The sequence below is a fragment of the Vombatus ursinus genome, unplaced genomic scaffold (assembly GCF_900497805.2).
Source record: "Vombatus ursinus unplaced genomic scaffold, bare-nosed wombat genome assembly UNPS02009573.1, whole genome shotgun sequence".
NCBI lineage: Eukaryota > Metazoa > Chordata > Mammalia > Diprotodontia > Vombatidae > Vombatus > Vombatus ursinus.
Window position 1 is genome coordinate 25792224 of NW_020949351.1, and position 27614 is coordinate 25819837.

Genomic DNA, 27614 nt, shown 5'->3' on the forward strand with positions numbered 1-27614 from the left:
GTGTGTGTGTGTGTGTGTGTGTGTGTGTGTGTGTGTGTGTGTGTGTGATTTAGTGCTCTGAGTTCATCACCTCTTTGCTTTGTCGGGAAATGGGTAGCATACTTCATCATCAGTCCTCTAGAATTGTAGTTGGTTATTACATTGATGACTTAAGACTTCTATCTAAAGTCTTTCAAAGTTGTTTGTTTATCTTTACAGTGTTATTATTGCATAAATTGTTCTCCTGGTTCTTCTCACTCACTTCCCTATGCATGACTTCATAATAGTCTTCAGAGGTTTCTCTGAAACCATTCCTTTCGTCGTTTCTTATGACACAACAGTATCCCATTACATTCATATCCATAATTTGTTCAACCATTCCCCCAGTTGATGGACATCCCCTTAGTTTCCAGTTTTTTGCCACTACAAAAAGAGCTGCTATAAATATTTGTGTATATAGGAATGCTTTTCTTCTTTTTAAAATCTTTGGTTATCTGCTTAGTTGTAGCATCACTGGGTCAAAAGATCTGCACAGTTTAGTTACTTTGGGAGCGTAGTTCCAACTTACTTTCCAGAAAAGCTAGAAGAATTCACAGTTCTACCAACACTATAGTAATGTGCCTGCTTTCCTGCAGTCCCTCCAACATTTGTCATTTTCCTTTTTTGTTAGCTTTGCTAGTCTGAGTGTGAAGTGGAATCTCCAAGTTTCTTTGATTAGCATTAATAATTATCGAGATCTGGAGTATTTTTCATATGATTTTTGGTAGTTTTGATTTCTTCCTTTGAAAATTCCCTCTTCATATCTTTGACCATTTTTCACTTGGGGACTGGCTCTTATTCTTATAAATTTGAATCCATTCCTTAATTATCTTAGCAATCAAACTTTCATCAGAGAAATTTACTACAAAGCTTTTCCCTACTTATCTGCTTCCTTTCTAATTTTAGCTACATTGGTCTTGTTTGTGCAAAATCTTTTTAATTTTGTATACTCGAACTTCAGAATATTTTGTTGCTATCAGTCTATAGCACAAGAGATACAGGAGACACCAACTACGCCAATTATTAGGCAGGAGCTACCACCAAAGGTTTTGGGCTCCAGCCTCTAGCAGGTTCACTCTTGATCCAGGAGACACGAAGACAGCTTTGGAGGAGTTAAAAAAATTATTCTATTCTTCTCTCTCTCAGTGGGGTTGCTGATAATGGGAACATCAACTCCTACAGGATCCCCTAATTACCTTGCTTGCAGGGGTTGATGGGAAGGGACAAGGCAAGAACCCCTACATCGTAGTGGGGGCCAGTCAAGACAGGCACAGCATTCCAGCTTGTGCATTCCCCTGAATCCCCCGTCAGACTCAGTGGGGGCCAGTTGAGGCACACACATTCACAAATCCCTAGTCACTGACCAGTGCTCTCTTGATTTAAAAAGAAGCACACAAAGAAGGCAATTTGCCAGTAGTAGCCTCACAATTTTACATTATCTCATCCTTATATCTCATGGCACAGTCGCAGTAGAAATTGTTTACAATGTGAAATCCTGGGAACTAGTAGACTGTTTTGGCCATGGATCCTAGAAACTATTATCTGAAAAAGAATAGCAAAATCCTCCTAATTTACACAGTCTTATGGCACTTCTCCTAAGCTGCCTGTTACTGTGGTTGTTACTTTTTATGTCTTTATATAAGTCATTTTTTCAAATATTTCTATATACCAAACACTGTGGTGTGAGCATAAAAGGATAATAAAGACATACCCTTGACCCCATGGAACCCTATTATATCTAGTTGGTCCCAGCCATATCTCACATTTCACTTTAGCCATATTTTTTTTTTTTTTTTACCGTTAGACTCTCAAATACTGGGTCCTGAAGGTTTAGCCCACTCTTCTTTGGAACTCTCACCCTGGTGAGTGTGTGAGTGCAAAATCACATGGGCTAATGTATCTAACCTTCCTTAGCCATGATTTACATTCCATTTCTACCATCTTTTTGCCATCTGATCTGCTGTCATACGTGGCGTGCTCACATGCACTTTCCACTTCTTTCTCTAGAAACCATAATCAAATCAATCCTGCCATTGCTACTAGAAAGGGTGTGTCAGTTAACTCTCCAATGTATCAACTCACCATCATTGTAGCTTCTCAAACCAATACACCCTTTCCTGGCTACAACTATCCTTTATTTGCTATCTCCCCCTATAAGAATGTAAGCCCCCTGAGGATGAGGATTGCCTTGCTTTTGTTTTTGTAGCTTTTAACAGTTAGCACAGTGTTTAGCACGTAGTAAATGCTTAATTTTTTTTCATTCATCACTCATTTATTTATTTTATTTATTCCACCCATTGCCTTAATGCTTCCCTCTGGGACCAAGCAGAACAAAACTATTCCCTCTTTCATATGACAGCTCTTAAAATACTAGAAGACAACCCTCTCCCACTCCCCTACCAAGTCTTCTCTTTTCCTATGTATACATTCCCAGTTTCTTAAATCAATCCTTTTAACATAAGATCTCAAGGGACTTCACCATCTTGATCACTGTCCTCTGGACACTCCATTTCATCAATGTCCTTCTTTAAATGTCCTACCCAGAACTGAACACAGTTGTTCTGACCAGGGCAGATCACATCTTAGTGACAAGACCAGCATTTTCCTCATTTTAGATACTTCTCTTAATATAACCTAATATCATGTTAGTCCTAATGTTTAAAATAAGTAAGTTGGACAGTAACCTCTAAGTTCTCTTCCAAATCCAGATCTGTTATTCTGTGATCAGTATCTTTAATTGCTTTTTAACACTATGGACTCATACTAAATATGATGTCCAGTAAACCCCCTTCCATCTTTTTCAGATGACCTGTTATCTGCCCATATGTGTCCCATCTTGTACTTGTGAAGCTGAGGTTTTTTAAAAACAGCTGTAAGACTGACTTTCTGCCTTTTGAATTTCATCATATTAGACTTGACCCAGAGTTCAGGATTATTTTTAGCTCAACTTAGACACCCAGTGTGTCAGCCATCACTTTTCAGTGTTAAGTTATCTAGTCATCTGCAAATTAGATGAGCATGCCATCTCTGCCCTTCTACAGATCATTAATAAAAATGTTAAATAGCACAGGACCAAGCAGATTTCTGATGTATTCTACTGGAAATTTCCTTAACATCAAACCATCCATTTGAGATATTCGGTTCCTAATCCATCTCATTGCACTATAATCTAGTCCACTTCTCACCATCTTTTCTATAAGAATAGTATGAAAAGTTTTATCAAATGCTTTACTAAAATATAGGTAAATTATGTCTTCAGCATCCCTCTCATCTCCCACTCTAATAATTATAGCCCCCCCCACACCAAAAGAGAGGTGGAGGGAGGGGGGAAGTTAGAAATAAAGTTAGTGTACATGACCTGTTCTTAACAAAGCTCTGCTAGGCTAACTCCTTGTGCCCACCACTTTTTTTTCTACATGTTCACCAGTCACCCTTTAACAAGAAATTTGAGAATTATTTTTTACTTTTTTTTTTTTTACATTTTAAAAGATCCATGATTTCATAAATATGGCTATATCCTCCACCAGTGCAGATCACAAATACACTAGGATTCTCATCTAGTTCTCATTATCTAGTGTAATTCTTGTTCAGTTATGTGCATAAAGGCTCTCCCAAACAGACTACATATTTTCCCTCTGTTTTTTTTTTTAAATATATCAGGAGTACAAATATAATACTCAGAGGATCACTGGTTTTTTAAAAAGTATATATTAATATAATCTTGAATCATAACAGTCACAAGGGAATTTAGAGTGAATTATCAATAAATCAGCATAGCTCAATGGAATGGAAGTTCATTCCCTCAAGCCTGGACTATTGTAGTAGTGGGCTGGTGGGTTTGCCTGCCTCAATTCACTCCCTACTCCAGTCCATCCTTCATTCAGCCACTGAAGTTATTTTCTTAAAGCCGGGTCTGTTCATGTTATCCTCTACTCAGCAAACTCAAGTGGCTCATTTTTGCCTCCAGGAGCAAATGCAAAATGTTCTGTTTGGTATTCAAAACCCTTCATAACCCTAACCTACTTTCCAGTGTTCTTATGCCTCACCTTCCAGCCACATACTCCTCCATCCAGTGATACTAGCCTTCTGGCTGTTCCATAAACAAAACATTCTATCTCCTCCTCCAGGCATTCTCCCTGGCTGTCCCCTGTGCCTGGAATACTCTTTCTCCTCCCCTCTGACTAATGACCTCTCTGGTTTCCTTTAAGTCCAACTAAAATCCCTTATTTTGCCAGAAGCCTTCTCTAACACTTCTTAATTCCAGTGCCTTCTCTCTGTTAATTATTACCTATTTATTCCACGCATAGCTTGCTCTGTATATATTTGTATGTTGTCTCCCCCATTATATTGCAAGCTCTTAGAGTCTAGGACTCACGTTTTGGCCATCATTTTATCTTTACACCCTAGTTCTTATTACAGTGCTTTATGCTATTTTTTGTTGTTGAGTGAATGGATGAATAAGAAGGAAATGGTGATAATTAAGAGCCTCAATATATCTATATCTATCTATCTACACACACACACACACACACACACACACACACGCAAATGTAACTAGTATAGCTTTTAGTGTAAATAGGATTTTTTTCTGGCTCACAAATCACTGGGGTTACAAAACTCCCTTTTTTTTTTTCCCAGTGTGGTAATATGGCACGCGAAGGATTGCGTACTCTCGTCGTTGCCAAAAAATCATTAACAGAAGAACAGTATCAAGATTTTGAGGTACGTGATTTATAATAATCACTCTTCCTAGTATCATTGCATTATTTACATGCTTTATTAAAATCAGAAAGCTATATGAGGCAAGAGCTTATTACTTTCCCTTAAAACTGCAAAAGACTTGAGAGTTAAGTATCTTCGCTCACATGCTATTGTAAGCATCTAATCCTATAACTCAAAACATAAGAAACAGGTGATTTATCCCATTACAGAGTGTTCATGCAAGATGAATTGGAGATTATATCCTAAAAGCTCAGGCATCTGATTTTTTGATAAAATTTTATATTCCCACCATTTGAGATTTCTATTTTTCCAGTTTGAGATACATAGACTGAAAGTCCTCTGAACTCTTTCCCTACATGTGTAATCAGGCCCAAATCATATTTGCCTTAAAGAATTATCCCTAGGAACATGAGTTATTGTCAGTGTTGTGTGAAATGGTCCAGTTCTTTTATCTCTCACCTCTTACAACTTTCCATTCCCAATCTAGCAGGAGTCAGTGCTTCTGAAAGGTGGAGCCCAATAAAACATTCTTAACTTGGGGTTTGTAGCCTCCTTAGAGGGCATTGAGCTTGCAGCTCACTTGTGGTTGCCATATTAGTCACATCCATAATTGTGCCAAACAGTTTGTACTAATGATGAGCCACTGCTATACATAATCAGTCATTTTCAGTTTTTGATAAATATCATGAATCTTCGTGTCAGTAACCTGTGACAGATTCAGTATATGAACTGCAAAGAGTAACAATCTCTGTTCCTACCCCCAGAATCGATACAGCCAAGCTAAGTTAAGTATCCATGACAGGACACTCAAGGTGGCTGCTGTTGTAGAGAGCGTGGAGAGAGAGATGGAATTACTGTGCCTCACTGGGGTGGAAGACCAGCTCCAGGCTGATGTCCGACCAGCGCTGGAAATGCTCAGGAATGCGGGGATCAAGGTGCTGAAGTCTTCTCTGCTCTTGTGAGACCTGTATAGAGTTTTTAAAAGTCTGTTGAAGAATAGATGAATACAGTGAAAGAGCTCAGTCTTGAAGAAGGATATCGATGCTGAGAAGCAGAGATCTCAGGATCATAAGTGTTCAGAGCTGAAACAAATCCTAGAGATCTCGAGATCATTGACTAGAGCTAGAGTCCCTTACTTTACAGATGAGGAAATGGAAATCAGAGATCCTGAGAGGCTAAGGGACCTCTCCCAGGTCACACACAGAAGCAACAGACTGAGAAAAGGTTGCTGGACATGACAGTCAGGAGATTTTTGTTCACCTTGAAGAGAGCAGTTATAAGCAATAGGAATCCATATTATCAGGCACCAAAAAGTAAGTGGGTAATGGCAAATTAGAAGCAGTCAGAAAAAGAAACTATTTCTAGGAGAGATCTAGATCAGTACCCTGAATGGATGGTGAGGCCATTCCTTTTAAGTTCCCTTTGCAGGCTTATTATCCATGTTGCACCCCTAACTGAAGATGTTCCCCAAGATTCTAGCCTCCCCTGTGGGGAGGGAAGGGAAGGGAAGGGAGAAGAGAATAAGTATCAGGTGTCCACTATGTGCCAGGCACTGTGTTAAGCACTTTACAATACACACACCCTCTGTCTCTTGGTAACTTCATCAGCTCTAATGAGCTTATCATCTCTATGTCCATGACTTAGAAATCCATAGATCTGGGCCCCAGTCTCTCCTGAACTCCAGTCCCACCTCAGCAACTGTTGGATATTTCAACCTGGGTGTTTCAGAAAACATCTCAAAATCAACAAGTATAAAACAGAATTCATTATCTTTCCCAAAAAACTCACCCCTCTACTAAGTGTCCCTATTTCTGTTGAGTACACCACTATGCTTCTAGTCTCCGTGGTTCACGTCTTTGTTGTCATTTTTTTCTCTTCACTCTCCCTTACCCCCTATACCTGCTCACCAAATCTTGTCATTTCTCCCCTCATGACATCTCCCATCTTTTCACCCTTCTCACTACTCACATAGCTACCAACTTAGTCTAGTCCTTAGTCATGTTGCCAGTGTGATTTTCCTTAAGCACAGGTCTAACCATCTTACTGCCCAACTCATTGTACTGCAGTCATTCACATTGCCCCAGGATAAAATAGAAACTTCTGTTTGGCATTCAAGGCCCTTCACAACCTGACCCCAGTCTTTCCAATCTCATTATAAAGTACTCCCCTGCCTACACTTTATAGTTCAGGTAAACTTGCTTTTTGCATTCCTTCCCCTACATCACTCCACCTTCTATCCTTTGCATTCTGTCCTCCTCACTCCCACCTCTTAGAATCACTTGCTTTCTTCAGGGCTCAGCTTAAGTACCATCTTTTATGAAAAACCTTTATTGGCCCTTCCTGTTGGCTGATGCTTTTCCCCTTCTCCTTCCCCAGACTAGTTTATTCTAGTGATATTTATCTACATGTTGTCTCATCCCATAAACTATAAGTTTCTGGCTAGAACTGTTTTATTTGTGTTTTTGTATCCTGAGCAGAGTTCCTGGCTTATGTAGGTGCTTAATAAATGCTTGGTTGGTTAATTGTTTGATCAAGTGAAGATTTTTTTTTAGTCTGGGGCACAATTGGCCAGTTTCTCAGTATAATGGAAAGGAGCCAGCAGAAAGACAGAGACTGAAAATGAGGGAGGAAAGAAATGATCACATACATAAGCTCCCAGAGGACACAGGAGTGTAGGTGATTAGGGCACAAGTAGAAGACTTAGCCTTGGCCCACTCGGCCTCAAAGAATGGAGAAGAGTTGAGTTGTTCAAATCAACATTAATTGATTGAGTGCTTACCTGTGCACAGCACTCTGCCAGATGCTAAGTGTGGTGCTACTTAGTTATGTGGTATTTGTCCACGCCCGAAGGAGGAAAATAGAACAACACAGTAAAAGCTAAGGAACAATAAGTGCTTTAAAAAAAAAAAAAAAGGCATTTCTAGGAAATAGAAAAATCACATCCACTATTAATTACCACTAATATGAATTATGTACATATTGTGATTACTATAAAAGTTTAGTAGCTAGAAATATCTTTAGAAGAGGAATGAGGGCAGAGTATGGTTACTGGAATCAATTAATTGACAAGCATTTATTAAGTGCCTGCTATATGCCAGGAGCTGTTCTAGGTGCTAAGAATACAAAGAGAAAAAAGGACACAGTCCCTGCCATGAATGAGTCTACAGTCTATGGGGGGGAAGCAAATGAGTACCTATATAGAGAATATGCACAGAATAAATACACAGTACTTTTGAGAAGGTGGGTGCTAGGATCTGGGAGCTCAGGAAAAGTGTTGTGTAGAAAGTGGCCTTTGAGTCTTAAAGTATGGAAGGAAAAAACATGTACAAAGAAAATTAAATACAAATTTATACAAAGTAATTTTTGGAAGGAAGGGAACTATACATAGGAGGTGGGGAGAGGAGAAGACTTCTTATCATAAGTGACACTTGAGCTAAAGTTTCAAGGTACCTGGGACTTCTGTGAAAGATTGGTGGGGAGGAAGCACGCAGCCTAGGATTGTAGAGCAACCTGGACAGAGGCGCAAATGTGGAAAATGAAGTGACTTAAGGGTGGGGAACAGCACAGGAGCCAGTTTGACTGAAATGTAGTCTTCAGTGAAGGCGAGTAGTATAAAATAGGTCTGGAAAGCGAGGCTAGAGAGAGATGGTGAAGGTCAAGCCAAGCAGAGGAGTTTGTGTTTTATCCTAGAGCCAATAGGCAACCAAACTTGCCCGAGCAGGAGAGTAACATGGACAGACCTGTGATTTAGAAATAAACAGTTGGAAGTTGGATGGAGGATGGTTTGGAAAGAAGAGAAACTAAAAGCAGGCTATGTATTTCAGGGGAGAGGCAATGAGGGCCTGAACTAGGGTTGAGTGGAGAGAAGAGGATGGACATAAGCTATATCATATGAGTAGAATGGATGAAAATGTGAGGGATGGGGAGAAGAAAGGGTAAATCTTTTTAACTTGAAGGATGATGGCACCTTCAACTAGGAAAGTCTAAACCAGGAAAGCTAGGAAGAAGAGTTAGTTTTGGGAGGGAGGGGTTGGTCAAGAAATAATGACTTTTGTTTTGCACATGTTGAGTTTAAAATATCTATAGTATAGCCAGTGGAATATCTCTAATGTGTGGTGATGTGGGATTGGAGTGCAGGAAACATATGACTGAATATATCGCTCTGGAGTTGGCTATATAGAGGTGATAGTCAAATCAAAGAAGCTGATGAGATCACAGAGGAGGAAGGGAATAAAGGAGTGAGGGAAAGAGAGATTGAGAGAGTTGGTTATGTAGTAAGCCTATGCATAGGAAGTGGAAACAAGATAATGATCTGGCAAAAGAAACTATGGAGGAATGGTCAGACAAGTAGGAGGAGAACCAAGAGAGAACAGTATCCCAAAAACCCGAGAAGAGGAGAAAATGTCTAGGAGTAAGAGGGTGGTCAGCAATGTCAAATGCTGCAGACAGGTCAAGAAGGATCATCCGCTTTAGCGATTGAGAGATCATTGGTAATCTCAGAGCAAGCAATTCAATTGAGTTGATGAGGTTGGAAGCCAAATTACAAGGATTTAACAATTGAGTTAGAGGTGAGAAAGTGCAGTCAGTGAAGATAAGACTGTTTTTTGTTTTGTTTTGTTTGGCTGGGTTGGGTTTTTTGTCGTTGTTGTTGTTGATGATTACAATCAGGAGTCTGGCTGTTATAGAGGAAAGATACAGGATAATAATTTGCAGGAATGATAGAAGAAGTAAGTGAAAGTTTTTTAAAGAGAAGATCTGGATATATTTGTAAGCAGTGAGGAAAGGAGCCTGATCAATGCCTCTTTCCACATAAAAAGAGATAGGAAGTTAGCGAGAGACAGTGGAAGTGATGAAGGTAAAAATTTTTTTTATAAGAATATATTATATGGCCGTGGTAATAGATTGCATGTCTGGTATTTGAAGTACATTCTTTCTGAGTTCAGAGATGGTCTTCACCAGGTATGCTGCAGAGTGATGAATTTTTTGACTACAACCACTCTTAGTGATCTGTATCAGCAGAGGGACCAGTGACACCTGTGAAATTATAGACCCTTGAAGTATTGAAGTGAGCATGTCAAAATGCAAGTTATATTCAACTTTACTAGTTTCTCGTGCAGATAGATATGTGCAAAATAGGAGAATGAATGAAAGGATCATGGTTTCAGATATTAGTAATAGTTATTTCTAGAGTATACAGAGACTGTTTACCAGTATAATATTTCTAGCCAGTCATTTTGACCGAATAATGAAAAATTTATTCAGTTATCAGCATATTTTCAAAATCTTCCAGTATTTCATACAAACTCTCCAGGTATTTGTTAGTTTTAGATATTGTGAACAGTCTCTGTATTATTGATTTTGGGGCAGGTTGCTGTGAGGCCTCAGTTTTGCCCCTTTGTAAAAATGGTTTAAATAATCTCTAAAATTCCAGCTTTAAAATTCTTTGAGTCTGTGATTACTGTATTTTGTTTGCATAGCTGTAGAGGTAGGTCTTTTTTTTAAATCCCTAAAAAAAAATGTTTCTTCTCACATTAGAATCCATTGTGAAGAATCAAATGTATGTAAAGCACTTTGTGAACTTGTAAGCTATTGTTTATATTTACTGACAAGTTAAACCCACCTACTTCCATATTTTAATTAGTATGGCAAAAACATTTTTCTTCCTCTACCACCCCTCTTAAACTTGGCTGGCAAAGAAGGAAATGGGTTTAAATTTTTTTAAATTCATCTGTTTAAATTGTTTTCTAGATATGGATGCTAACAGGAGACAAATTGGAGACAGCTACCTGCATTGCCAAAAGCTCTCACTTGGTATCTAGAACCCAAGATATTCATATTTTCAGACCTGTAAGTACATTTCAAAATAATTTGAATTAGATCTTTTATCTCAGTTGAAATTGTCATGTTGTTCTGTAAAATACATAAATAGTAATTTGCTTATTGTTACATTTCTAATTAGAGAAGAATATCCATTAACCACAATCTTTTTGTCACTACTTAATTTATAAAAATCTTTAGAAGTATCTATATTGATTCAGGGTAGATTTTCTGTTAACTGCGTATATTCAATAATACTACAAAAGCTGCTTTTTCAAAACAGTGCCCCAAATCAAAGTAGGAATGCTTTTAATCTACCATTTTCAAATCAAATGTATTTTTCTTAATTGTCTCTTAAACAAAATTAGTAGAGACAAACTGAATTTATGTGTATACTGTATTATTAGTTATAACTAAATTTAATTCAAACAAAAAATAAAGATTTCTTGGGTCTTGATTGATGGTGGGTGAACAGACATTATATGTCTGTGTCTGTTCTAAATGAACCACTTGCACCTACAGAAATAATTATTTGAATATAATTTACATGTAAATGTAGTTTGTTGTGAAGCATCAGAATAGCAAATTAGGCCCTGCAGACTACTATTTGCAATTAAATTATTAATGCCTCTGATAAAACTTGAGATCAATTTTTGTTGACTTTTCAGTGTTATAGCACCACAAATTGTTTTCTAGACCTGTTTTGATTTCGTCTTTTTTCATTGATATTTTCAGAAATATGGGGATGTCTGAGCTAGAATATTTACTTTGGAGAACATGAAGGTTAAAATTTGCTAGGATTTCATAATTGTCATTCATGTGTCACCCATAGTGTTTATTCTGACCTGTAAGGGAAAAACCTTAATTAATAGTAGTTAACTAAAATATTCTACAATGCTTTTACATTCAAAAGACTGATAAAATTCAAGATTATAACCTAAATATTTGAAGTATTTAATTAAATACAGACAATACTATGTCCTTTGTTTTTTTTAAATGAAGCTAAGCCCAAGACTGAAATGAAAAAATAGTTTAATAGAAAAATCTTCTATTTCTATGGAATGAAGAAAGAGAATCATCATGGACTCTGGGCACAAACTTTAGAATGAAAATATCTGAGTTTTAATTCAGGTTCTTTTGATTACTTGGTTGTATGACCTTATGTCAATAGCCTTCTATGACTAATTTTTCCTAATTTATAAAATCTATACCACCCTAATTCACATAGTTATTTTGAGCAATAATATCAATGCTCTTATAATAGTAACTCACATTTCTATAGTGCTTTAAATCTTATAAACTTTCTTTCCAATAGCCCTATCTGGTACTACAGTGCTAGTATTATTGTTACCATTATCATTATAATTATTATTATTGTTTCCATTTTAAAGGTAAAGAAACTAAAGTTTCAAATATATTACATTTTTTGCCCAGAATGACCCAGCTAGCTAGGTCTCCCCAGTACCATATTTTTTTCTGTTACAATATGTTGTCTTTCTAAGCTCTTTGTTCATATGAAGTACTCTGTGTAATATAAAATGTAGAAAGATCTGTGTTTTCATTAGAGTGGGTACTTCCAGCACCAATGCACATCAAAGTCCCTCCACATCATAATGGAACATCATGACTTGCTATAACCAGCAGCAGTGCACTCCCTTGTAGCATTTAGCCAGGCCTCTCAGCCTTAGAGATCAGACACTTGTAGGCCATCATTGACTTCAGAGTTGCAGCTTTCCAGCTTAGTAGGCTCATCCACAATTATTGCTCTATTGCCTTGTCCTTTGAGATACCAGCACATCTCTACACAGTAAAGAGGCATCCAAGTAGGGCTTCACTGGAAGAAAAAGCATATAGTTCAAATAGTCATTATTCTTATCTTATCTTGAAAGCAGCATGCTATGGAGAGTGCTGGCCTCAGAGCCAAGAAGTCTTGGGTTCAAACCTTATTCTGATGTGCAGAATTTGCATAACCATGGGCAAGTCACCTAACCCTTAAGTGCTCTAGACCAGGGCTTATTAAACCTTTTCCATTTGAGACCCCTTCAGCTCTTCCAGAAAGGCACGCTGCTAGGCAACTCTGTAAGATGATAAGTTGCAGAGAAAATGCTAACCTACATCAGCAATGGGGAATTTCCTCACCCAGGAGTTCTGTGTTCAAGTAAAATCGCAGATCCAGTTCCTATTAGAGGCATTGAGATAGCACAGTGAATAGAGTGCTGGGCTTGGAGTCAGCAAGACCTAAGTTCAAATCTGACCTCAACACTTACTAACTCTGTGACCCCTAGGCAAGTCACTTGACCTCTGTATGCCTCAGTTTCCTCACCTGTAAAATGAGTATAATAATAACACCTTCCTCCTTGAGTTGTGAGGATCAAATGAGATATTAATTGTATAGCACTTAGCACAGCCAGGTACTTTATAAATGCTTATGCCCTTCTCTTTCCCTTCCCTGTCTCTCTTAAGGGGGTACCATGGCAAAATACTAGGTAATAGTACATGAAGAGTGTTTAATACAATTCTGAATCATTTCATCTCAATGGAGCTTTGAAATTTCTAGAGTGCAAATTTTAATTTACTTTCATCTCTGAGTTATGTACTGATCCTTTTATTGTACAGTGTGGGCTCACTACAAATCAGTGACTAGCTACAAATCAGAAAATAATCAGTATTAAATAAGTCAATATTTATTCCCTGCAGAAAGAAGTATAAGAAAAATGCTCAACAAGTCAGTATGCTTAAATACAGGCTTATAGTTTCTAAAATAGCTATTCTGTAGTAACACATTAATATTTGTATTGCTCATTGTCCTTTTGAATAATATTTTAAGTATTTTGTTATAATTGTACTATAGACTGTACCATTAATTTTGTCTCTCTCTCTCCCTCTCTCCCTCTCTCTCCCTCCCTCCCCCCTCCCCCTCTCTTTCTCTCTCAAATTAAGGTAACTAATCGGGGGGAAGCTCACTTGGAGCTGAATGCCTTTAGAAGAAAACATGACTGTGCCCTAGTCATAGCTGGAGACTCTTTAGAGGTAAGGTGGAGCTAAAGTAAGCTAGTAACCACTTCTTTCTTAACTGAAGATTTTTTTTTTTGGATTCAAATAAATCCAGTAGCCCATTTTAACTAGTATTTAAAATTTTCAGAAACTTATTAATATCAGAGAAAAGCAACCAAGTATAGTAGATGATGGCTTCAGGTTCCACCTGTGACACATATCATTTAACTTCTCAATATTCTCAGCAACACTCTAAGCCTCTGAGCGACAAACAAGCTACAGCATAGGCTCTGCAGCAACTCTGCCAGCCCCCTCACACTGGCCAGCAGGTTATAATCCCTCAGGGGCTAGGAGTGGTTCTCAGATGCAGTAGCTCATTAGCCCCATATGCCTTGCCTTGATATTTGGTTGATACCAATTTGTTAGCCTGACTTTGTTAGCTTTGAGAAATTAATGTGTTCTTTGATGGTAAAGTCCATATGAAACAACTCCCAAAAGGCTATGGCATACTCTCCAAGGAATACATGCGGAGTCCAGAGAAAGATGGACTCAGGCTGAGAGCACACACAGCAAAAGAGGTAACTCACAGATCCTGCCTGCTAGAGATACCTTTTTCCCCTTCATGATATACACACTAAGTTCTCCTTAAGTATAGTGTCGCTTCTCTGCTTGGCTCCTTGTCGAACCTTGAATCTGCTTTTTTCTTTGTGCCCACTGTGCCCCCTCCATCCTTCACTCCTGAAGCCACTGTCCAGATATTCAAGTGACTCCACAGAGCTAAGGAAAAAACCAAACCCTCAGACCTAAATTTCACAAAGGTCTCCTCCTCTCCTCAAAGTTGAGGGGAGGGGATTTGGGGGAGTGGGGGAAGGAGATCAGAGGAGGAGACCAGGGCTGAGGTGGAGGTGCTCGCTTCTCTTCCCCCTCCCAGATGGGCAGGCAACTGGCTTGCCACAGTACCACTAAGGTACAAATCCTTGATTCTTGGTTTTAGATAAGCCACAATCTGGTAGTCTCTCAACAGTCCAAACAGACTTCTGATAACACATGATTGAGATACTTTGATTGAATGAAGATGTTCAGGCCTTGTTCACACCTCTGATTCATTTGCATGTGAGAAAGTACTAGGGAGTAGCATCTGGTCAATTACTTAAGTGAAGGAGTTTGATAGGATTGATTGACTCGGGAACGGCCATCCTTATAAAAGTGCTGACTTGAACAAGTAGGAGGAATTCCCTATGCCCATGAAATTACAGTCCCTATTCCTATTAATAGCATGTATCTGATTACAGTGAGTATTTAGTAGCCTAAAGAGTTATGTAGTGCAGCACTCTAGGTCATTTTCAATTTTACTTTCAGTTACCTGAAGCCTTTTTTTTTTTAATCTGACCTAATTTATTTGAAGCTCTACGTCTGTGTGCCCTTTGCTTAACATATATCAGCTGTCATATCATTACCCAGAGTTCTTTCACAGTGTATAAGGATAACAGAATGCCCTGAGTTCTCTTCCCTATGTACAACCCTTGAAATAATATTCTTCCCCTGCATTCAAAGGAGAATACATTTAAATATTCTCATGTTTGGAGATTGGGGGCTGAGGAGAGCAGTTAGCAAAAATAACCTACAGTCAAGCAATATCTCATGGATCCATGATTTGAGCTGTTCTATACCATGAACTGATGACATAGGTTGCAACCTAGTAGCCTGACAAGTAATAAACCTTTTTGCACTTAACTACCCTGGCCTTTGGATACAATCCATTTCCCTAATGGAGCTCTGGCTGTCCAGCTTACTCCTCCAGTGCTTTTTTTCAGACAAACAAATTTGCATTATTACTCATAGTTTTGAGTTAAAAAACAGTATAGAGTACTTAAAGATTTTCAAACTTGAGAACTTAAATCTTTTTGTTAGGGCTTGCCAGAACTCACATTCTTCTGACCATGGTCTTCAATAGTCCAGGGTCACCTCTACCCCATAAGAAATCACCAAAGGAGAACTTTAATGCACCTAAGTAGTGCAGTTGTTAAAATAAAACCTATATCTTTCTTGTAAGTGTACACACATACACACACACACACACACACACACACACAGATACATATATATATATATTTTCTTCTTGAAAACTGCCTAGCAGCATACTTACTGAATAGGAAAATTTCCACAGCTTTTCTACTAACTTCTCCTACCCAACCTACGTCCTGCCACCCCAGTGTATCACAATCCATACTCTTTATTTTCAGTCCTGGTCATACTACCCAAGACTTAATATATGTATAACCCTTCTGTGAGGTAGGGTGGTCACCCTTAGTCCTATAATGACATCCTTAGTATCCAACCTCATCTATACAGTAGACCGCTTTCTAATTTGCAAGGCTAAATATATGCCTTTAATTATTTGTGTATGTATTATTACATGTAAATCAAGTTAATAAACTGCATGTTTCATTAATAACCAAAAATTTTAGCACTCTTTTTGGGCGACATCCCAAATTTGAGATGGTAGAGTTTCCTAGAGGACAGTAACTGCCTCACATTCTAAGGATATCAAGTCTTAAAAGCAGAGCTCAGATGCCCCAGTCAGTGTACTTCTAGTGAGCATTCAGGCAGCAGATACAGCGAGCTCTTGATAAAGACATACTTACTTGGTAAAGACATAGTAAGATGAGTAACTACAAAACGTTCCTTCCCATAAACCGTCACACTCTCCAACAAATATTCATTTCTCTGTGGGGGGAGTGAATACAAAAGAGCACAACAGTAATAAGACTTATGTAGCAAATATATGTGACAAAAGCCACTCAAAACTCTAGAACTGTATGCCTTGATGTCTTTTTTCTCCTTATGGAGTTCTTTTGGTGCAGTCTCTGTTGGGTAGGTTCCAAAGCTGAGCTTCCAGGTTATGCTTCTGTTTGTAGTCCTATTCCGTATTACCAAGGCTAGCTCTCTCTTGAGTCCATAGCCAGCCCTTTCTTTGCTATAAGAGCTCCTATTCGGAATCAGGAGTGATTTCCTCTTTGTCTCCTTCTCTGTCTGGAAAGCGTTTGTGCCTCTGCTCTGCTAACTTTTGGCTTGGACTCTTTCCAGCTGACTCTCCAACTGTTGGCTTGGGAGTCTCCAGCAAAGTGAGTGCTTTGCTATTAAATGTTACAGTATGTGGTGGGACAGGAAGGAGAGAAATCCCCTCCTCCCCTTTGCAGTAGACTGCCATGTATTCTCGAACTGCCTTTACCGTTGTCAGGCAAAGTTTTTAATGCTTCCAGGTGCTAGCCAGTTTTCAACCCAAACAATTACCCTGCCCTTTTCAGTTCAGTCAGACAAAGTTGTTTACACTTCATAAGGGGGTAGCAGGGTGTTAATATCTCGTTAACACATGAGGTAATATCATTTGTGATTATATCTTGTGACCATGGCTGAGGTCGGGTGGGAGGAGAGGTAAGAGACCAGGTTCCCCTCATCTGTTAAATTTATATTCATTCACAGTGGTAGATATCAATATATAATGGTGATTATCACATGTATTTGGTATTTATTATGGAATTGGAGGGGTGTTACTTTTGTTTGTTTTTCCCCCCATTTTTTTTCTTGTTCTAGATACTTTTATGTTTCTAACTAGATCTTGAAGAACTAAACTATCCAGGCCCAACTTTTTGACAATGTAGCATTTTTATATGCAGATTTTTTAAAAATTACATTTGGGCTCAGTGGGTTTATATATCACAGGTTATGGTATAAATATTTGGGGGGATTAATAAAGACTCAGTTATATTATCTTCATTCTGTATTTCATCTTAGTTAAAACATCTATATCCAATCATTTTTATAAGATAGTTACCTGAAGAATGCAGATAAGCCTCACATGTGAAAAAGGATAATGATATTCTTCCATTACTTTGTTATATCAAGTTAAATAGATCTCTGTGTTATTAAAGTTGTTCTAGAAAAACAATGTAGTGAAAAAATACTTTGTTTTCTAGGTTTGTTTAAAATACTATGAGCATGAACTTGTAGAGCTGGCATGTCAATGCCCTGCAGTAGTCTGCTGTCGCTGTTCACCTACACAGAAAGCACATATTGTTAAATTATTGCAACAGCACACAGGCAAACGTACATGTGCAATAGGTAAGTCACTTCCACGTTGTCTATGCCTATAGCCTTATTTGAACAAAAACAAAACCAATAATAGGTCAGTAGGTGGCAATAGTGAGTATCATTTATAATGAAATGCAAAGTCCCATCTAAAAACCTTTTTGATGTTATTTCCCCACATTTTATAAGCTGCTTACTTTTAGAAGTATAATGTTTTTAGATAAAGAGGTGTCTTAAGAGCCATGAGTAAAATTGGGTTTAGTCTCCAAATTTAGATTAGTTCATCTGCTTCTGGAAATTAAGCATTTGCATTACTGAATAGTAAGGGAAGGGAGCTGAAAATTATGGTTTTTATTTTTTCTTAGGTGATGGAGGAAATGATGTCAGCATGATCCAAGCAGCTGACTGTGGAATTGGAATTGAAGGAAAGGTATTTTCTTATGTTTATATCTTCACTTTGGTGTCTTTAATAAACTTGATTTGACAACCCAAATTCAAACTTCCCATAAACCGTCACACTGTCCAACAAATATTCATTTCTCTGTGGGGGGAGTGAATACAAAAGAGCACAACAGTAATAAGACTTATGTAGCAAATATATGTGACAGAAGCCACTCAAAACTCTAGAACTGTATGCCTTGATGTCTTTTTTCTCCTTATGGAGTTTTCTTTCTTTTGAAAAATGCGTAATGTTTTAATAGTTGGGGGGGTTGTTTTGTTTTGTTTTTTAATTACTGGTATTATATCTCTCTATGCTAGCATAGGTTTTATTCTTGGTTTTTTTCCCACATCTCCTACAAAAAGTACAAATTTAGAACTTTGGAAAAGTAATCATATATAAGCCCTTATGTTTCCTTAGATTACTGGAAATCTTTAATATTTAGAGATTTCTGTAACTAAACTTTTAAGATATACATAAGAGAGGTTCCTTTTAACATGAACTAACATTAAATATTCTTAGGCTATCCAAATATATTGGCTATGTATGTATATCCAAACTATTCATAAAGCACCTGTATACATACACACACACACATATTCAAGAAATATGTCACTGAGTGTTGTCATCTGTTAAATGAGAGAACTGCACTACATGATTTATAAGCTACTCTCTATCTTTAACCATACATATATGAAGTACATATTTGTATATTGAAAATATATTTCAAAACAGTGAAATTTTTATGTATGAGTTGTAAAAGTGTTTTTTGAAATGTAATATTTCTAAGTTATATGGCATCTTAAAAGGACTTTCTTTTGTCTTTGTTTAAGGAGGGAAAGCAAGCTTCTCTGGCAGCAGATTTTTCTATCACACAGTTTAAACACATTGGCAGATTGCTAATGGTACATGGCCGAAACAGCTACAAAAGATCAGCAGCACTTGGTCAATTTGTCATGCACAGGGGCCTTATTATTTCCACTATGCAGGTATTTAAATCTTTTTTTCTTTTTGGTATACCCACAGAGGGTTATGGCATTTAAAATGGATTACCAGTGTTACTGTAGAGTACTTGATTGTTCCATTTTATTTTATTTTATTAGATTTTAATTAGATTTTAATAATAAGGCACTCTGAGAAGCCTGCATGAAGAATAATGAATTACTGAAAACTCAGTTGTTGTTTTCTTTTTATTATTTATTGTGTTCTCTCTTTAAGGCTGTGTTTTCTTCAGTCTTCTATTTTGCATCTGTTCCTTTGTACCAGGGATTCCTAATGGTAGGGTAAGTTAAATCCAGTATTTACAGTACTTAGCAATATCTTTTATGGGAGAACTTTGTTTTTTGGGGGGAAAATATAGTGTTGTTTCTGATTAATTCCTCATACGTTTTCAGAATGGTTAATGTTCCGAATGAATAATACCAATGTGAAAAACTAATATTTTGCTTGAGTGAACTTCAAGATGACACCTGTACATTTGTTCTTCTTGCCAGTGCACTGTTAAATTTTCTCATTAGATTTTCTGTTTTCATGGGGAAGCCATAATTTGTGTCAGGAATCGTGACGGAGCTGAGATTTTTAAAAAGGGTCCTGTGGCATAATGAAAAGGGGAAGAGCCAAAGGGGTGGGGCCAATGAAGACATTGTCATCAATAGTAAGTTAAAGAAAGACAGGTCTTACAGCTGCATGACCCTTAGCAAAGCATGCTACTCTGCTGGTTAGAGTATTGTTTACTCATGATTGGGTTGAGGTGATAAGATATCAACACAGAAACAAAGAAAATAAAGATTTGAGATATTTCTTTAAAATTGGGTGAGACATAACAAATGAGACAAAACATACATCACATGTGCCTTCTTTTTGTCTTTTACTGAGCATACATCATAGTTCTCTAGGTATCTATTCTAAGAACTTTTGAAATACTGCATTACAAAATATGATAAACATAAGAATAAATTATGAGAACAAACTCATCTTGTGTAGTCCCACTTTATTTACAGAGCAGAAATTTAATTTTTTTAGGTGAGGCTGATTCCATTTTCCTTATTCATTGAAATTATATCAGGGAATTAACAGCATTACTGTTGAAGTCAGCCATGGAATAAACACAGATTTCTCTTTTTGAGCTCTCACCATTAATCTCTACACCAGTTGTTTGGCAAAATAGGATTATAGACCTACATACATCCCAAAATGCTAGTGAAGACTGGGCAGATACTAGTTCAGTGTTAACTTCTTTTAGAGGTAAAAAGATTAGATGTGAAGGGTTAAAAGGTTGAAATTGGCATTTGAAATCTGATATCATTGCACAGTCTGACTTTAAATACTTTTCACTGTAGATTCTTTTGCAACATTGAAAATTTTATAGCTTATGTTTTCACTCTTTCAAATGAATCCTCATTTGTAATTTAATTAATGAATCCATTTATTAGGTGAATTCGTTTCTTAAAGCATATCAAGTAAAATAAATGAGCTAGAGACTCATCATGGGAAACATACACTTAAGCTACATTCCCAACAAGATATAATGGCATGGAAGTTCTTTTAAATTATTAATACTAGACTGTTCTCTAAATGCCAGTCTGAGTTTCATTCCTACTTTCCTTTTTTCACCTCCAATTTAAAAAAGAACTTACAAGGATGCTGAAGTTGAGACTCAAATAAGAAATAGTGCATAGTTTGGGCTATGTAATTCGAATAAAACAGAAGAAGTGATTATAATTTCAGTAGTTATTAGTATTAACAAAACAAAAACATTTTAATATTTTACACTATTCTATTTCTTGTTGCTATTTCTTAGGAACATAGATTTAGAGTTGTAAGGGACCTTAAAGGTCATCTGGTCCAGCTCTCTCACTTTGCAGGAGAGAAAACTGAGATCCAGAAAGGTTGACTTGCCCAAGGTCACGTAGACATTAAGTGGCAAAGGCCAAATTTAAACCCAGGAACTCTGACTATATAACTCCAGCTGTCTTTCCACTGTACATGATGCCTCTAAACAGGCATTCTAAATGAGTAGCTATGCTGTTTCATAGGGTTGCTTTCACATTATTGTTGTGGGGGGTATTAATTACTTCTGTGCCACTAGTTAGCATTCGTAAGAGTCCATACTAGTTGCTAATAGTATTCTTTGGCTTTCCCTTTTGACTGCAACAACTTTAACTACCATGTCTTCTTCTATATCAAAATTATAAAGTTGGAAAGAACGTTGTAGACCATCTACCTGCACAGGAATTGCCTCTTTGGTACCCCAAATCATTAGTCATCCAACTTTTGAATAAAAGACATAAAAAGAAGACGTTACTTTCTGAGGCAGCAGATTTCACTTTTGGATAGCTCTTAATTGTAAAGAAGTTTTTCTTCTTCTGAGCCCACATCTTCCTTGCTGTAACTTCTACTCATTGTGCCTCGTTCTTTTTTGCATAGTTCCTGGCACATAGTTATTGCTTGATACATGCTTGTTGGCTGACCCCCTGACTCTGGGGGCCAAAGAGAACAAGGCTCATCTCTCTTCACTGTGGCAGCCTTATAGATAGTTGAAGACTACTGTCATGTCTCCCTCTGTGCCTTCTTTTCTCCAAGCTTAAAATTTCCAACTCTAATACTCATATGAATGAACTCAAGGCCCTTCACCTTCCTAGGTGACCTTCTTTGGAAATTCTCCAGCTTATCAGTGTCCTTCATAAATCAATCAGTCAGCAAGCATTTGATATAAGTAAGTGATATGAATCACCTCTTTGTTCCAGGCAAAGTGCTAGGCACTAGGAATATGAGTTCAAAGAATAACATAGTTCCTAGAGACTAATGCTGGATGTGTGTGTATGTGTATACCCATATATTTGTATGTACATATGTATGTATACGTACTGTGTACCTGTGTATGTGTGATCCGCACAGAGATAATAGTTAAAATTGTGGGAGCTCGTGAGAGATGAGAAATGGGCTTAGAGCAGAATCTTGGGAAACAAGCACAATTAGGTATGTGGACAGAGATGATGAGTCAGCAATAGAAATTGGAGAAGTGGTCAGAAAGGCAGGAGGAAAACCTGAAGAGCATCATTAAAAAACAACCATAACAACAACAACCCACTAAGTACAGAGTATCCAGGAGGAGGGAGAGAGTTGTCATCAGCATCAAGTTCAACAGAGGAACTGAGAAAAGATCATCAGATCCAGTAGTAAGACATAGTTGGTGTGGCATCTTGGTCACTTGACCAACAAGATGGAGAACTAGACATTTTCACTGATCCTCACAATTTCTTCAAACCTTGCCACAAATGGGAATTATGGATATGAACACTCCAAATTAGGTGAATATTGAATATTTATTTCTCTTACTATATGATCTTCACAGGGAAATACTTGAAAGTCTCTATACATTTATTGGTGATAGTCCCTGTCCTTGCTCATTTTATAAAATCTGGCCTTGATTCATTTGTTGATCTACTCAGTATTATCCCCAGAATCTCAGTGCCCCTACATGACTTCTTCAAATTACTATTAGACTCCTGCTTATTTCTTATATTACCAACCTTCTTTACCTTTGGTAGACTATGTGCTGTATACATATATTTGTTTGTTCTAGGTCATGTATTCTGTGACCTGTGTGAATTGTACAGCACTCGTCACCCCAAATTCCAGCAATTCTCTTTTTTTTTTTTTTTTTTTGTCTTCCCTCTTTTCCCATTTCTGCTGTGGGGGCATGAGGCCTATTCATTTCAACTTCTGTTTTCATGAATTTACCCAGACCTCATCTCAAACCTTGAATGTAATGAAAAAATAGGGAGAAATGATACATAGATGGTAGCATATATTGGTTAAATATTTCAGTAGAATTTTTCCAAGTTAATATAAGTTTTGTAGTCCCTTTAGTACCCTCCTGTTTCTAGGAACAAATAGTATTTTAAAACCAAGGGCAAAAATCTTTTAAATTACAAGAAGGAACAAGTTTTCTGCTATTTTAACTTTTTTTGTTCTTTGCCATTGTTTAAAACTCTGTAATAATTATTACATTACAGATTTTTTAAAATAGCACTGATTTTACATAATAGTACTAATTATACCTTGAGTTTCTGTAATGCCTTTCTTCCAAGGACCTCAATATACAATATAATCATTCCCAGTCCCCTTTTGCATATTTGAGAGGATGAACTTTTCCTTAATTTAGAAATCATTATTACTTAAGATAGTGAAGTTATGATTGAGTGTAAGAACCTATTCTCTCTAATAACGCTAATAACACATTTATATAGGTTTAAAAAGTGCTTTTATTATAATAATCTAATATATGATACTTCTCTGCAGTTTGTGACTCAAGAAGTATTAAAATTTGCTTTAAATAAATTTACCACTCCTTAATTCTTCAAAATTTTATAAGGCAATATTATCCCTATTTAGGGATATAATGATAAATGATAAATCAGCTGTCTTTTTAAAAGTATCTTTAAGTCATCTTTGCCAGTGATTTTTAAAACATCAGCCTATGAATACAAAAAAATAGCACTAATGTAAATGGATAAGATTGGGAAAACTAAAGGGGACAGAAGTTTTTAAATGTTGGGGAAAGATAGAATGATGAGGGAAAGAGAGGAAAATCTAAATATAGGCCAACAAGTTTATCTTCATTGTATGGGAAGGTACTGGAATAAATCATTAAGCAACTTATAGTCACCTAGAGAAAAAATAGCAAGCAACCAAGAGATTTGGTGAAATAAGATTATACCAGACCATTTTATTAACCTTCCATAACATAATTCATAGAAACAAAAAGAAAGTATATTAGCTAGGTTCAGAATAGTATGGATTAATCTTATGAAATGGTAGCATATGTTCAAATTTTCACTATGTATTTCCATTGAGCTGGAGGCAAATACCAATAGTTTACACAATTATAACTTTGAGTAGTATAAATTCAAATATATGTGACCACTTTATAGCATTCGTGATTTTCAGTAATTGGGACCTTGCTGCATTTTTTGAAAATTTATCATGTTATCACTTTCAGTAAAGCTTTTTTTTCAACTCCACATAGCATTTTCAGCAATGATTTAGAAAAAGGAAGGCCTTAGACCAAGCACCTGCTAGAGTTGTTGCTTTTGATGCTGTTGTTATTACTTTGTCAATCCAAGAGAAGTTACTAGGAAAATGAATAAGTTATAATGCTGGATCTGCAAAATCAATAGCAATCATTGGACCTCCTGTCTCCAGAGGAGAGATGGGAATAAATGAAAGATAATCACTAGGAAACAGAGAGAGGATAGTGGCCACCCTGAGCAACATTGTGAGTCCAAGTGGCCAAGCCACAGTCAAAACATTAGTATCCGGTATAGGAAACTTTGACATCCCCTCTGTCAACTTACTTTGGGAATTACTGTTCCTTTTTCCAGGCTAGAAGATAGGTAGGAGTCTATAAGCAGTTATTAATGTCTTCTTTCCTTCCTTCCTTCCTTCCTTCCTTCCTTCCTTCCTTCCTTCCTTCCTTCCTTCCTTCCTTCCCTTGGTCTACATAGGGTATCACACCTTTACCTATAAGTGTTCTGTCCAGTGGAATGTAAATTTTGGTTGCTGAATCCTGGTCAGATATCTTGGGGTTTACGGGCTAGATTTCTTTCTTAAGGACCATACCTTAAACCCAAATCACTCTGGCTCTCATTGATTGGCCAGTGATAGGTCCCAGCTCATCATTTGGGCCCTGATTGGCTCAGAGTGAATGTAAATAGCAATTGTTTCTGTTTTGGCCAGAAACTCTGAGGGTTTTCCTCTCCCAGACTGATTTTTTTTTTTTTTGACTAGGTAAAAGAGGCTGTTCTCTGCCTCATTTCTTACCTACCCTTAATCACTAAATGGGCATTGCCTCAGTCACATTGAGACCTGTTAAAGAACTTAGCTTAAAAAGGTCAAGATCTCCCACTGCATCCACGGCCATCTCCACTCATCCTGATTTATATCTTGCCACTGGCTCTAGAGGAGAAAGTGAGGCTGGTGACTTTGTACAACCCTCCCTCACTTAAATCTAATTCACTTGCGTTTCATGGCATCACCTCCCTGATGTCATGGTCCTCTCCGAGAACAGTGCTTTAACATCCATAAAGGACATATTCAGTATACCCAAGAGGGCATTCATCTCCTATAAGTCTGGGAGCAGAATCAGATGACATGATTAGATATGTGGCAACTAGATGGTATAGTGGAAAGAGCACTGGGCCTGGAGTCAGGAAGACCTGAGTTCCAATCCAGCTTCACAATCCCTAGTTTTTGACCCTGGGCAAATCATTTTACCACTGTTTGCCTCAGTTTCCTCAACTAGGGTTAATAAAATGGGGGTAATAATAGCACCTGCCTCCCAGAGTGGTTGTGAGGATCAAATGAAATAATTACTTACTTAGCACAGAGCCTGGAACATAGTAGGTAACATATAAATGTTGTTGTTATTATTATCATTATTTCTGTCAGTTCAGTGATCTATCAAAATGTTTTACTAATCTATAAGATTGCCTTAAAAATGGCATGATAAAGGAGTGAGTGATAAAGTGAATATTGGGAGCCTGTGAGTCATATTGTAGGCTGTAAGATATATTTTCCAGTATTAATATTCTCAATTACAGTCTAAATGCTTTTATCCTGTGCTATGACCCTAAATTTATTTCAGTAACCATGTAATAGAAATTTCATATACGGCTTTGTGAAATTTCACATTTCTTATATCTTTGCTTTTTAAGGTATGCAACAATCTATACGATGTTTCCAGTATTCTCTTTAGTTTTGGATCAGGATGTGAAACCAGAAATGGCATTGCTGTATCCAGAGCTTTACAAGGACCTAACAAAGGTAAGACTATGCATAAAGGGATCAAGGGAAGGTGAATTTTTTGATGATTCTGAAGACCATAGATGTATTATTGGGCTTTTAAAAAATATTTCCAAGATAAAGAAATATGCCAAGTTGGTGGATGAAAATAAATTTATGTGAAATTTATGAATGGTATATTCTGTTTTTCCTCTGACATGTCTCAATTGCGATTGATCCTAATTATTTTGTAAAATTCATTCCAAGTGGAATTTCAGAAAAGATATTATAATGTCAAGGACTGAGTTTTTCTCAAAAAAAAAAATTTGAAGTTCACATTATATGGCACTTTGAGATAGGAAACATAAGTCAACAAGCCTTTATTGAGTGTCGGTCACCATTCTGGACACTGGAGATAGAAATGCAAAGAATGAAACAATATGTTTGCACAGTAACCTTATATTCTAAAAGGAGAGAGAAGTACAAATACAACAACATAAAAATAAATGTAAGGAGAATCAGTGCTAATATCTACCAAGTTTACTAGAGGGCAATTTGGAAGAGAGTGCACTGGCAGGCAGAGGTATAGATCAGGAAAGGCTTCATATAGAAACTTCATCTTGAAAGAAGAGAAGGATTCTGGGAGATGAAGGAGTCAGCAGCAGGGTGGAGGTAACAACACATGCACTTCGTACAGGGGAGATGGACAGTGCAAAGTCATAGAAGCTGAAGATGAATACGTGAATGTTTTCTGAGAGGCACAAAGAAACCAGATTGGCTGGATCACAGATTTGGGAGGTAGAGTAATGTACAATGGAGCTGGAAAAGAAAACTGGATCAGGTTGTGACGGCCAAAGCTTAACAAATGTGATGTTGCTTTTCTGGAGCCCCTAGAATTTATTTCCTAGGATATTGGCATGGTCAGGTCTGAACTTAAGGAAAATCACTTTGGCAGCAATATGTAGGGTGGACCAGATTAAGGAAAAACTTAAGATAGGAAGACAAATTAGGAAGCATTGCAGTAATCTAAGAGAAAGCTGGTAAGGGCCTGAACTAACATGGTGACTGTGTGAGTAAAGAAAAGGGTTTGTATGTGGCAGGATATAAATAGATAGATAGAAATAGCAAGATCTGACAATTGATTGGATATACAAAGTTAGGAAAAGTGAAAAGTCAGGGATAAGTCCAAGGTTATGAATATGGGCACTAGGATGGCAGTGCCTTCAACAAAAATAGAGAAACTTGGGGGGAAAGATAAATTAGTTCAGTTTTGTATGTATTGAGTTGAAGATGTTTCTGGAACATGCACTTTGAAATGTTCAATAGGCAATTGATGTTGTTGGATTGAAGCTTAGGAGGGACTTGGGGATAGAGATGTAAATAGACATAGACATGTAATCTGCTGGATAACATAAGAGTAGATGGAATCAAGGATACATATTGGCCTTGGTGTAAGCAGTCACTTCTTTGTCAGATGGGGAAAAGGAGTGAGAAATAGTATCAAGGAATTTTGAGATGAAGAGGGAGCTCACACCTGAGTGACCTCAGTTTTCTCAGTATAGTAAAAGGTAAAGCCTACAGCTGAGAAAGGGAAGAAGTAGAAGTATGGGAGACATAAGGATAGAAAAGAAGGTTTTAGAATAGTTTCTTTGGGGAGTGAGAGAGGAAATCAGTTGGGAGAGGAATTAAAAAACTGCCTTGCTGCAGTGAGGTTGTAGTTGAAGTTGGATAACATGAATTTATAAGGTAG

The 27614-nt window shown here is 37.2% G+C and overlaps 1 protein-coding gene across 5 annotated transcripts in view; it reads left to right on the forward strand.

Moving 5' to 3' along the window:
- ATP9B (ATPase phospholipid transporting 9B (putative)) overlaps positions 1-27614 on the forward strand; it is a 450228-nt gene that overhangs the window by 397398 nt on the left and 25216 nt on the right. For 4 of the 5 annotated variants that reach the window (XM_027852394.1, XM_027852395.1, XM_027852396.1 and 1 more), the window contains exons 18-26: positions 4657-4740; positions 5505-5675; positions 10489-10587; positions 13498-13587; positions 17529-17673; positions 18006-18070; positions 18913-19068; positions 19298-19362; positions 25798-25906. In XM_027852394.1, coding sequence (XP_027708195.1) covers positions 4657-4740; positions 5505-5675; positions 10489-10587; positions 13498-13587; positions 17529-17673; positions 18006-18070; positions 18913-19068; positions 19298-19362; positions 25798-25906 — 984 coding nt within the window. The remainder of the gene's footprint in view (positions 1-4656; positions 4741-5504; positions 5676-10488; positions 10588-13497; positions 13588-17528; positions 17674-18005; positions 18071-18912; positions 19069-19297; positions 19363-25797; positions 25907-27614) is intronic. The other variant, XM_027852398.1, reaches the window with a different exon arrangement.